The 12,367-nt window shown below is 31.8% G+C and overlaps 1 protein-coding gene across 1 annotated transcript; it reads left to right on the top strand.

The window, feature by feature from the left end:
* Positions 1-1,450: 1,450 nt before the first annotated feature.
* Positions 1,451-11,814, top strand: LOC145614526 (ABC transporter G family member 25-like). Its single transcript, XM_081669581.1, has 3 exons — positions 1,451-1,669; positions 2,255-3,104; positions 10,372-11,814. The coding sequence occupies exons 1-3, from the start codon at positions 1,547-1,549 to the stop codon at positions 11,397-11,399; spliced, it is 2,001 nt and encodes a 666-aa protein (XP_081525707.1). The 5' UTR covers positions 1,451-1,546; the 3' UTR covers positions 11,400-11,814.
* The last annotated feature ends 553 nt before the right edge of the window (positions 11,815-12,367 follow it).

A 12,367-nucleotide genomic window follows, 5' to 3' on the forward strand; every position in this document is an offset into this window, starting at 1 on the left:
ACAAAAAAATGCTTGCTAGCTGTAAATAAGTGCTTGTATTAAAGAAGAAAAAAGCCAGTAGGTACGTGTTTGCTGTTATAAGCAATTCTCTACATCTCAAAATCTCACTATGTTGTTTGTTTAGTAGTCATTCTAGTCAATATTCATATTACCCACTAACCACATACAGTGTAAGCTAGCTAGCTAACGACGTAACCCGCATGTTTGTTATAGGGGAAATGAATCCAGCATTAAGCACTAATATTGGGCTTCCACTTCGAGGCCCCAACTGATGACTATCTATATTGGCACTTGTCGATGTATTATGTCTCCATGCGAGGGGCATCCTCAACATAAAATTAAACATTTTGGGTTGTGTCGTGTTGTGTCTCTGAATGACATAACTTAGTAGCATCGAACTTAATAACAGTATGTAATTAATATGTATAGCAGAATCCAATTTAATTTTAACATCCTACCGTGTATTATGTTTAAATTCCAAACAAATGCTCGATCTATCACAATATGTATTGTTGCCCAATGCGCAGATTTCACACGCGTGTATTGGACATAATATATATATATATAACCATTATAACGTACAAGTATTGCCAATGCTTTCTATAATTGGTTGATTGAATTCTACCAAACAATAATATTGAACTTATTTCTTTCCACGTTAAGTAATTAAGTTCAATAATAATGCCCCACTTTACTTTATTAATATATTTCACCTACTTCACATTTCAACTCACATTGCATACCATTTTTATACAATTTTTAACTATACATTGATATGTCAGAACATACACGAGTCATCAATTAAGCGAGTTTACAAAATGTGTGAATCTTTAAGAGAATCCCTCGTTCACTTCCAATGGCCTGATCATGTCGAGCAATATCGACAAGTTTTATGCCAATACGACCCACTATCATCTTTACTCGTAAGTAAACAAACTATGGGCAAACAATTATATTCTAAAATTCTACAATTAGAATAAAGAACCAAAATAAAAAGTTTTTTTTTTTTTTTTTTTTGACAAGAACCAAAATAAAAAGTTAATGATTCTACACTAGAGATATTTAGTTACCATGAACGGCGCTCAATTGGGCAGTTGCCTCAAAGAAAAGTAAAAGGGACCCACCAACTCTTTTAACACAGTGCCAGATGGCACTTGAATCCTCCACGTTGCACTCCTCTACAGTTTGGTTTCCCGCTGATGACGTGGCACCCATCATCTCTTAATCTCTTACTTAATTACTTTATTTCTCTCATGACTTCATAAATACCATAATTTATTTTTTTTTTTTAACAAAAAAATTTATTTTCAACTTTACCAAAATATTAAAAATATAAAAATATATTTTCTCCTCTAATATTATTAACCCATTTGGACCCACCACCAAAATTTAAATTAATAAATAGACCCCTCCTCTTCATTTCCTCACTTCTCTACATCTTCCCTTCATAAACTCTTTCTCTCTCTAAAAACTACTACTTCACACAAACTTTCTCTCTCTAGAAAATATTTGAAACCAAACCAAACAAGCCCTTAAGAAAAAAAAAATGTCAGTATTTTATGAAAACAAACCCCCAAACCAAATCAATGGCAATACGCAAACACAATGTCATGAATTCCAAAGTCAATCACCATCTTTATTATGCTCTTCTTATCCTATCACTCTCAAGGTATGTTAATTGATGTACCAACCAATTTTTTTTTAATTACTTCCTTCATACGTTGTCAATTTCTTGTTGACTTGATTGGACTTTGTTGTTGTTACTACTTCAAAGTCTACCTTCACCATAAATTATAATGTGTTTTATGTCTGTTTTATATTAAGACGGATTTTAAAACGTACTCTTAGATGTCGACCTAGGGTAGATCATGTTCGAGATATGGTATGTAATCAATAATGGAAGATATTTTTTTAATATATTTCTCGATATTGATTACATAGCATATCATATCTTTAACGGATCAAATTAAAGGTAGGAATGAATAAACCTAGCCTGGCCTAACAAAGATATCACCTTAACTTGGTTTTTGATAATGAGGTTGATATTATATTAGAACTACTTTAAAGTAGTTAGCAATTTATTTGACGTTTAACTCTAATGATTAACATAGACGATCATAGGTCAATTTGAGAACATAATGATTGTACGTAATAACTACTGTCATTGTAAACTAAAAATTGTTGTGTGAAAAATAAATGGTATACAGTGAAATTATCTACGAAATAACAAATTAAATTTGTTTATATTTTGTAGTTTATGGACATAAGCTACAAAGTGAAGGTTGAATCAAATGAAGGGGGAAGTAACATCAAATCATTGATCTGTGGCCGTGGTAGCTCAACAACATCAACAGGAACGACTACCACAACGATTCAAGAAAGAACGATCTTGAACGAGATAACCGGAATAGCGTCACCAGGAGAGATCGTGGCCGTGCTGGGACCATCAGGGAGCGGGAAATCCACACTCCTAAATGCACTGGCAGGAAGAATCCGTGGACACGCACTGACCGGATCAATCCTAGCGAACGACAAAAAGCTTACAAAACAAATTCAAAAACGAACCGGATTTGTAACCCAAGACGACGTACTATACCCTCACCTTACAGTCCGAGAAACACTCCTCTACTGCGCACTCCTCCGCTTACCAAACACCCTCACCAAAAACGACAAAATCAACGTCGTTGAGTCTGTTATTGGAGAGCTAGGATTGCATAAGTGCGGGGACACTATAATAGGGAACACATTCATACGTGGGGTCTCGGGGGGCGAGAGAAAGCGAGTGTGCATCGCACATGAGATGCTTGTGAACCCGAGTTTATTAATTTTAGATGAGCCAACTTCGGGTTTAGACTCAACCGCGGCTCATCGGTTGGTCTTAACCTTACAAGGGTTGGCTAGGAAAGGAGGGAAAACAATTATTACTTCGGTTCACCAGCCTTCGAGCCGGGTTTACCAAATGTTCGATTCGGTTCTTGTGTTGTGTGATGGTAGACCGATTTATTTTGGGAAGGGTCATGAGTCGATGTCGTATTTTCAATCGGTTGGGTTCGAGCCGTCTTTTCCTATGAACCCCGCGGATTTTCTCCTTGATCTCGCTAATGGTACGTCATTTCTTCCTTGTTACACTCTCTTCTTCATTTTTTTGACGTGATTAAATTAGTTTATCTTGTTTTCTGTGTCGTCAATAATGACGTGTGCAAGTATTTGCGTGGTAGTTCTCAAAGTTAGACCGCTTGCATCCTGCATGATAGAGGTGTTGATTTAGGTATCTAGGTTAGATTTAATAGGTGTTACATGATATGTGCGTGAAATTTTAGAATAAGACGAGTATATTTTATTAGGGAATGATTGCTCAACGGTTTAAGTTGATGTGATTATGCTAGCTAGCTCTTAAGTTAACCACTTGTGTTCTTATAAGTTTTCCCTTGTTTTTTTGTAGTAAGTGTTAGCCAGCTAACATGACAATTTGATAAAAGTTATTATATTCGACAAATAAGTATATACATTATCTTAAAGAGGTTTATCCAACTTAATGTTTTGCTTAACCTATGTAAATAAAATTTCTATTAAAAAAATTTAAACTAAAAATAGTGGAATAAAAGTCATTTCAAATTTGATAACAATACAATTTGTCCGTAAATAGTACTAACCTATATAATAGGGAATTCTATTACATTAAATTATTAAAGGTGAAAAATGTCGTGAGCGAAATTTGCTAGTTGTTTTTTAATTTTATTTGTTGGATTGGATTCGAATAATGAGTGAAATGATCAAATAATTACGAGTAGTTTGATTAGTCAAAAAATGATGTTTTGGAAACAAGAACAAAAACAAGTTGTTGTTTGTTCAAATAGAAGCGAGATTTTGATTGGAACCCTTGCAAGTTGATAAATTTCTGGCACTAGCTACATAATGAAAGTGATGGAATTTATTGAAGAAGCAATATGTCGTATTGATTAGTCTTTTTATTTGTCGGATCATCGTACAATCGATAGCGGCATTAAAATTAGGCGTGAATAATATAATTTTTCTTAAAATTGTGATTTTATAATGTACTGTAATGACACTCATCTACTAACTCTCACTCAAGTACTGAAATCAAATACGGAGCACCGTAACACTAATAACTTGTTCGTATACTCCCTCTGTCCTTTAAATCGTCACCTTTCTCATGGTCGTGCGAAGCTACTACCCCACTTACGGTTTTAAACTATACATAGCTAGCTTATACTTCGTACTTGCCTGCTATTATTGAATATTCTCTTTTAATACACTTAAGTTCATTTATAGGTGTAGCTTATTATTTATGAAGTGCAATGAGTTAAGTTTAAAGAGTCACTTACTTCCATACTTGGTCATGAAAAAGAGGGGGGCAATAATAATGCCGACTTACTCATTTTTAGAATCATGTACTCGATTCGTAGTACTAGAAATGTACCATCAATTATTTTTGAATATAAGCCAAAATCTCATCTTAAATTTTGTAACAAAATCACGTAACTAATAATATTTCAGGCTAAGTTTGTTTCACAAATACGCCAATACAGCCAAATAGTTTAGGATCCTTTAATAAAATAAAATGGTTGAGGCGGCTAATATAAATAGATAACCGTAATATAATGTTTATAATTATTTATAAATAATCATATATAAATATAATTTTATGTATTGGGAATATGTATTGTGGCACAAAAATTATGCATACCTGAATTTCTTTAACCATCTTATTCTATTGGCCCCGTACACAATATTTTTTTTAAAAATGCTTGTGTATATCTTCTGACACTAACAAAGAGATCAGAATTATTGGTAAATTACTTTTTAAGATTTTATCTTACTTCCCCCACTAATTAAGATTCTTAATTGATGTGTTAAAACCTTAAACAACATATACTGTTAATGTATATAGGTTGACAAACTTAGAAAAAATACGTGTAGGGAAATCGCCTAAGCTAAAGCCTATAAATAATATACAACTAACAACTCAACTCAATAAGGAAAAAACAAATTACTCAATTAAAGTAACTTGTCCATATGTTTCACCGAGTCTAGAAAATGTCACGATTCTAGTACAACGTGATATGTAACGAGCTTTAATTTACCTTTATTTCCTCCATAGCTTTCTCTACCCCAATTATTAAAATAAAAGTGTACACACACAAAATGGTATACCTAATTAAAGAAAGAAAGGAGATGAACAAAATTTAGCCAACATGCACGACAGAGAAAAGTGTGCTAGTGTTGGAGGTGGTGGGAGCAAATAGCAATTGTCCTAAATTGATAAAATTAGGATTGTTTTGCAATTGCACTTATTTTTCATTGAATATTTCTAAGAACATGGGAAAGTTGGTGCCTTTTTTTTCTTTTCTTTTTCTTTTTGTGTTGGATAATAGTAATAGAAATTTAATAATTTTACGTACCTTCTTGCCAGATGTCGCCCTTTGCTTCATCTTAGCTAGTTAGCTTTCTCTTTCACACTCCTTTTCAGTCTTCAGTCCACTAATAGTTTTTCTTTATTTTTGACTCCTTTTCCTTTTTTTCATACTTTTTTTTTTCTTTTCTTTTATTATTTGCCTTAACTTTAACCACCCACCCACAAAATTTTTGCAAAAGAGTAAGCTCAATAATTTTGGGAATTATTCTAGCCACTTTCTTTTTTTTCAATCCTTGGAAAAGTCATTACCATTTTTGCTTACATTTCACTTTACTTTAGAATTATGTAGGATAAAGTTACTATTCACCTATTCATATTTTTTTTTATTTTTTGTGTGTTGTTAAAAATATTAATGTTTAAAAATCTGTAAGGGTTATCGATAATCAATATATGGAGTGTAAGAAATTGAAAGCAACAATTTCACTTGTATATAATGAGCTACAAATTCAATCCTTTTACACTTTCATTGATAAGTCAACTCTTGAATAATAGTTTTGCATTAAAAAAAAATTATTAACAAATAAACTCTTGAATAGTAATTTATTGTTCACCTAAAATATTTTAAATATTCTTATTTAAAGTATAATCTTTTAAAATGATAGTCATTTATGATTATTGAAATTTAAAGCACACTTCGCGTGTATTTAGATCGTCTAGCAATTATTGAAAAGAGATTGAATAATATTTTAGGAAACTTCCAAATTTAAATTGAACAAAAAAAAATCATTTTATTAGAAAACGAAAACCTTAGTGATAAACGAATATACTGATTAGAGTTGAAATACAAGGCACTGCATATTTAATTCATTATATAATTAAGTGATAAAATCTAGACACAAATATATATGCCGATTCCACCATGCTTTAACAAATTTGTATTAACAACTCATTAGCCCATTAAATCATGCTTTCTAATGATGCTAAAATTATTAATAATACATCAATATCATGCTTTTGTATGATAAGATAGCATAATTGTTTAATCCCAATATTCCAAATTCGAGGCTTCTTATACTCGTACGTTTCTAAGAATCTTTAAGTTGTAGAAACTGTACATCAAACTTTTAACATTTAAATATTTTTTTTTATAACAGTATATTAAGCAAGGAATTTCCTATATAACGTAGCATATTATGTATCAAATAATTAATGACACGTATCAAACTAACAAAGTTTAAAAAAAAAAAAAACAGAATTAATAATACTTAAAAGAATCATGCTTAAACATCCTTTAAATTTGGAAATTAATTAGAAAAACAATCTCTGTCCTACAACTCCTTGTAGGGCAAAGATGAAGATTATCTTAGTCTGAATTGTCAAGCATTTGGGCCACCATTGCCTGATTACTGTGTTTAGAATCATTCTACTGGTTCAGAATTCATGCTTTTCTACAAATTCTTTTCAAAGAAAAGGGACACCCCTTAGCCCTTATGCAATTTAACTTCTTATTTGCGTGTACGGATTCTCAATGTCTCTAAATAATAGGTCAAGTTTCTATTTTAAAATGTATATTGGACCTATAAATATACTCGTATTATTGAAATATAGTACTCCGTATAAATTTCTTTTTATTAAATCAATTTTGAAAACTTTTGACAAAATGTTTTATTTAATTTGTTGAAAATGTGACCCCATACCAAATTAGTTATGTTATCTCATGATGGAGAGAACATTTTTCCTGTGTGAATAAAAGACTTACAATTAATTTCTTCAATCAAATGGTCCAATATTGATAAAAAAGATCATACTGTATCTTATCATAGGCCATGCATATTAATCTCCATACTGATAGTGACACATTATAGTTTCCCATATATACTATTAGTAAACATTGATCATTGCTTTATCTCCTTTTACTAATAAGGATAATTAAATAATGATCATATTAATCTTATTTATCAAGATAATTGTTATTTTGACCTAATAAAGATTTTATCCAACACAGTGTATAAACTATTAGAGTTTGAATATACATCTTTTTATCCCACTAATTAACACATCCCATATTTAGTCAAGAAAATACCTATTCTAGAAAATTGATCGTGTAGCTTCATGTGTCACGTACGAATCTATACCTAGTGCACCCTCTTTTAACTCATAATAAAACAAAAATGTCTATTTCTTACTAACATATTATAGCTGGATGGCAATATTTTTTTATGAGTTATTTTTAAAAAATTGGTTAGTACCATGTATGTGGATTATATTCCTATATAGTATGTCTTATTTGGCTATTTATCTTTGTTACTTTTCTTTTGTTGTGGGAGACATGTCTCAAATTCTTTTAAAACAAAGTACACCTTAGTAATAAATTGAATGATATTTCATAAAATTATATGTTCATAGCTTTTGTGTCTTTTAAGCTTCTTTACATTTCGATATCCCATTATCTTTTTTAAAGATATTGTTCACCTTTGATGGTGTACTGTCTTCCTACCCTATCCCGCCTAGAAAAGAAAAAAATTGATAAATCTTTTTCCATAAATATAAAGTTCCGTATATTAATTGCATAGTTTAAAGTAAGTATGATGTGATAACATATTAACACATAATTATACTATGTCATAGATTTGTTGATAACTACTGATTAACATACTAAACTTTCAACGTAGTCATCCTTAATCAGTACTTAGTACTAGTGGGCAGCCTTAATCAACTTGGATGTTATTCTATTTCATGATTAATGCGTGCAAGTTTAAGATTACATAGTTGAGCTTCCACAACTCTGTAAGAAGTGGTGAAAATGAAGTTGCGAACATAAATTACCAGAGAACAAAACTCATCTTTACACATTACTTTAAAAGTTACGTGAAAAAACAAGTACAAGCCATATAGTCTAGTTTAAATAAGTTCAGATTAACAAATATCAATAATATATCATGGTGCAATTGTTACATAGAAAATCTTCTACATACGTAGGTAGCAGTATTGATCGTTGATATGTTCGATTCAAAATCCTATATATAATCAAATTAAAGTCTAAGCGACATACTACAAAACAAACAATGCTTTAGTATTAATGCACTTTTGACTAGGCATAATACCATTCATAGTCTAGTTTAATGGATGGTTGAGGTCATGGCTAATATTTTGCAATGATTCACTACAATACATAGTCTTTTGGCACACTGTTGCGTTCATAGACACCATTATGAAGACAAGTATCAAGTTGGAGTATTTGATGATATGTGACGACATCTAGTGCGTATGATAGCATATTAGCATATCCATAATATTAATGGAAAGTACCAAATGATTTTTGACCCCTTTTTTTCTATTGGATAAACTAAATGTGTGAAAAATATATTTTTTTAAAAAAATAGGAATTTACCACTAGTTCTTCAATGTTAGAGGTGCGAATCTAGCTAGTGCAATAGGCCTCCAATATTCTTGTTTTTATGATAGGTATTTTACTATTTTGAATATTGGATTGTATTTTCAAAATCATGCTAGATATTGTTCGTACTATTGGTCCGAATTTTTCTCAATAAAATCATTTCTCGAATATATAATTAGTTCAATGTACTGACTTAGCAGTCATTTTCTTAAGACTGTAGGAGTTTGTTTGCTCTTCTCTTATTTTGTTTTCAACTATTCAACATTCCAAAATTTCATTTCTAACATATTTTTCAACAATGATAATAAAAAAAATCGAATATATGTTAGCCTTTGTTTAAGTTTGTGCTTAGCCATTTTTAGAATCATTTTTTTTTCCTCATTCTAGTCGATTTGTATAATAGTAATATAACAATAATGCATTAATAAACATGTTAATTTTGATAGTTGTTTTCCAATAATATATTTCTCAATCAAAATAAAAGCTTGTCAATCGATTCTAAAGATAAAGTGTGATCCTCACGTGGGTAGGGTTCTTCATCTCTTTGACAAAATATTTATACTTTCACCACTTTATTTGCTGTTTAGCATCTTTAATTATTTATCATGTCATTTCCAAGCACAATTATAGAGTAAATAACGCTCCATGATAGTAATATATAGTCATGTAAATGGAGTACCCACTTTCATAAGCTGATCTTGGACCTTTAATTTATATATACTTTATACTATAAACCATATAGCATCATCTTATTATACATATTGTATGATAGTTTCAATATCAAGAGCATAATACACTTTTACCATACTTCGTGCACATTTAATTAATATCAATAATCAAGTCAACTAGCTAGAATAAATTGTCACATTGTTTAAACTTGTTTATTATTTTAATATCCCAGACTATCAATTCCACCATCCTTTCACCATTTCATATTAACGGATATGATTATTCATAGACAGATTGTATCCGGATAAACATCTTATCAAACTTTATTTTTATCAAACTTACCATGTTACTTTCCTTTCCTTTTTCCTATCTTTTTTTTAGGTTGATATAATGTTATGAATAAAAGTATGGAATATTTATTAGAAAGTATGACCACGTGTGAGGCTACTTTGAGGGTGCTTACGCATTGAATAACGTAAACAAAAGAGGTTTTTGGTTAATTTGATGAGTGAGCACCAAAAGCTTAAATGGAGTCCCACCATACTCCACCAACATTGGCCTTCTTTTATTCTTACCTTTCTTATTGCTTCCTCTTTAGGTAGTGACACTATCACATCACTAATCTTAATTATACTCTTTTAATACTTGCACTATTCTGTTACCATTATACTTTAATATGATTGTGATTTGATCATAGTATATTAATAAACGTATTGATGATTGTATGTTGGACCTACTAATAATTGTTAAAGTTGCGGGTTATGTACTTTTTTTTAGTCGTGAACATAGTTGTCCATCGAGTAGCTAGCTAGTGTTATTACTAGTAGTATACATGCTTATTGTTCGTCGTATACATGTTTTGTTATTCAACATGATTATTAAGAACTTTGGTTGTGTAATGACGTTCATGAAATTGTTGTATATGCAGGCATTTCTCACCAGCCAGATGGAGTAAACGAGAGTAATAAACCGAGTACAAAGCAAGCACTTGTTACAGCATACAACACTGTATTAGCTCCTAGAGTAAAAACAGCCTGCTTAGACAATACAAGCAATAACAAGAACACATTGGCAAAAAACACAGTGGTTGGTAGTAGAAGAAGCGCGAAGCAATACATCAAAAACGGCATATTCTCATGGTTCGGCCAGTTTAGCATCCTTCTCCAAAGGAGCCTAAAAGAGCGAAGACACGAGTCTTTTAACTCCCTTAGAGTCTCACAGGTAATCGCGGCTGCACTTCTAGCTGGGATTATGTGGTGGAAATCAGACTATCGAGATGTACAAGATAGGTTAGGGTTGCTCTACTTCATCTCGATTTTTTGGGGTGTGTTTCCTTCTTTTAATGCTGTCTTCGCGTTCCCTCAAGACCGGTCTATCTTTGTTAAGGAGCGTGCCTCTGGAATGTACTCGTTGTCTTCATACTTCATGGCTCGAATCATAGGTGATCTACCCTTGGAGCTAATTCTACCATCAATTTTTCTTACATTGGTGTATTGGATGACTGGCTTAAGGCCTGAGCTTTGGACCTTCCTACAATCCTTGGGTGTTATTATAGGGTACGTGCTCGTTGCACAAGGCCTTGGGCTTGCTCTAGGCGCGATTATAATGGATGCCAAACGAGCTTCTACGATTGTTACAATCATTATGTTGGCTTGTGTATTGACTGGAGGGTTCTACGTGCATAAATTGCCAAGGTGCTTAGGGTGGGTTAAGTATGCATCACTTACATTTTACTGCTATCGACTACTAATTGATGTGCAATATGATGGGGGCGAAAGAATTTCGTCGCTCTTTGGCTGCTCGAGCCATCATTCGAGTAATGTGGCTAATTGCAAGTTCATCTACGAAGACATTGTAGGGCAGATCAGTCCCCTAGCAAGTGTAGGAGTGATGTTGATCATGTTTGTTGGGTTCAGGTTATTGGCTTACATTGCATTAAGGCGTATGAAGGTTTGACCTTTTTAAAAATAACCACGTTACGTTACTAGTACTACTCCCTCTGTCAGGAATTAATTATCACGTTGACATGCATGGGTACGTATTGTGACAACTAAATCCTTACAGCGGGAGTACATATATATGATCCGATCCATAATCATCTTTCAATCCCGAGAAGATTATGCTTCGCGCTTTGATGATCAAGTTGTGGAACAGCTAGCCTTGTGGGAAGCTGCATGGTGTAATAGGAAGCTAACAAATTCCAGTTTTCCCCCTTTTATTTTGAAATGCAGTTTGTAAAGATTTTTAGCAAAGAGGCATAACTGAACCCTCCATCATAATTGGAGTTGTATTTTTTCCCAAGTTTGTTAAATGTATATATACGGTATTTATACTAGTATTTATTAATGGTAATAAAGAGGATTAAATTTCACTTTGAAAGTGGCAATTGCTTGATTATTTGTCTATTTTTTTCAACATGATTTTTCAAGCTTCACATCATTAAAGTGAAATTATCCATACCATTTGAGAAATTAAGATGATGACTTTTCACATAATTGAAAAGTCATAATGTAAACAGCTAATCATACAAAACAAACAAATTAACTTCTTTCTCCAATTTGGCAATAATTAGTTCACTCATCACTTGTTTATTATTGAAGGTGGCTTTAAAAAAAATGAGGTGAAATAAACATTGAAACACATCAATGAGTTAATCTAATAAACTAAGTTGGTTCTTGAAATTTGACTTAATTGGAAAAAAAAAACAGTTATAGATTGATTTTTACAAACAAATGTGCAGTATGTGCTCTTAAAATTGCTTGGTCATATAAAGTATATAGTATGTTACGGTATGAACTATAGAAACAATTAGTCATATACGAAGTATGAGTTTTAGAATCGATAATTTTTATGAATGACCTTTCTATTACACGCGATTTTAAAAGATGAAATATAGTAGATAACATTGGCTTTGTGTTGCCCAT

This window comes from Chenopodium album, chromosome 25 (assembly GCF_948465745.1).
Source record: "Chenopodium album chromosome 25, dcCheAlbu1.1, whole genome shotgun sequence".
In the NCBI taxonomy this organism is placed as follows: domain Eukaryota; kingdom Viridiplantae; phylum Streptophyta; class Magnoliopsida; order Caryophyllales; family Amaranthaceae; genus Chenopodium; species Chenopodium album.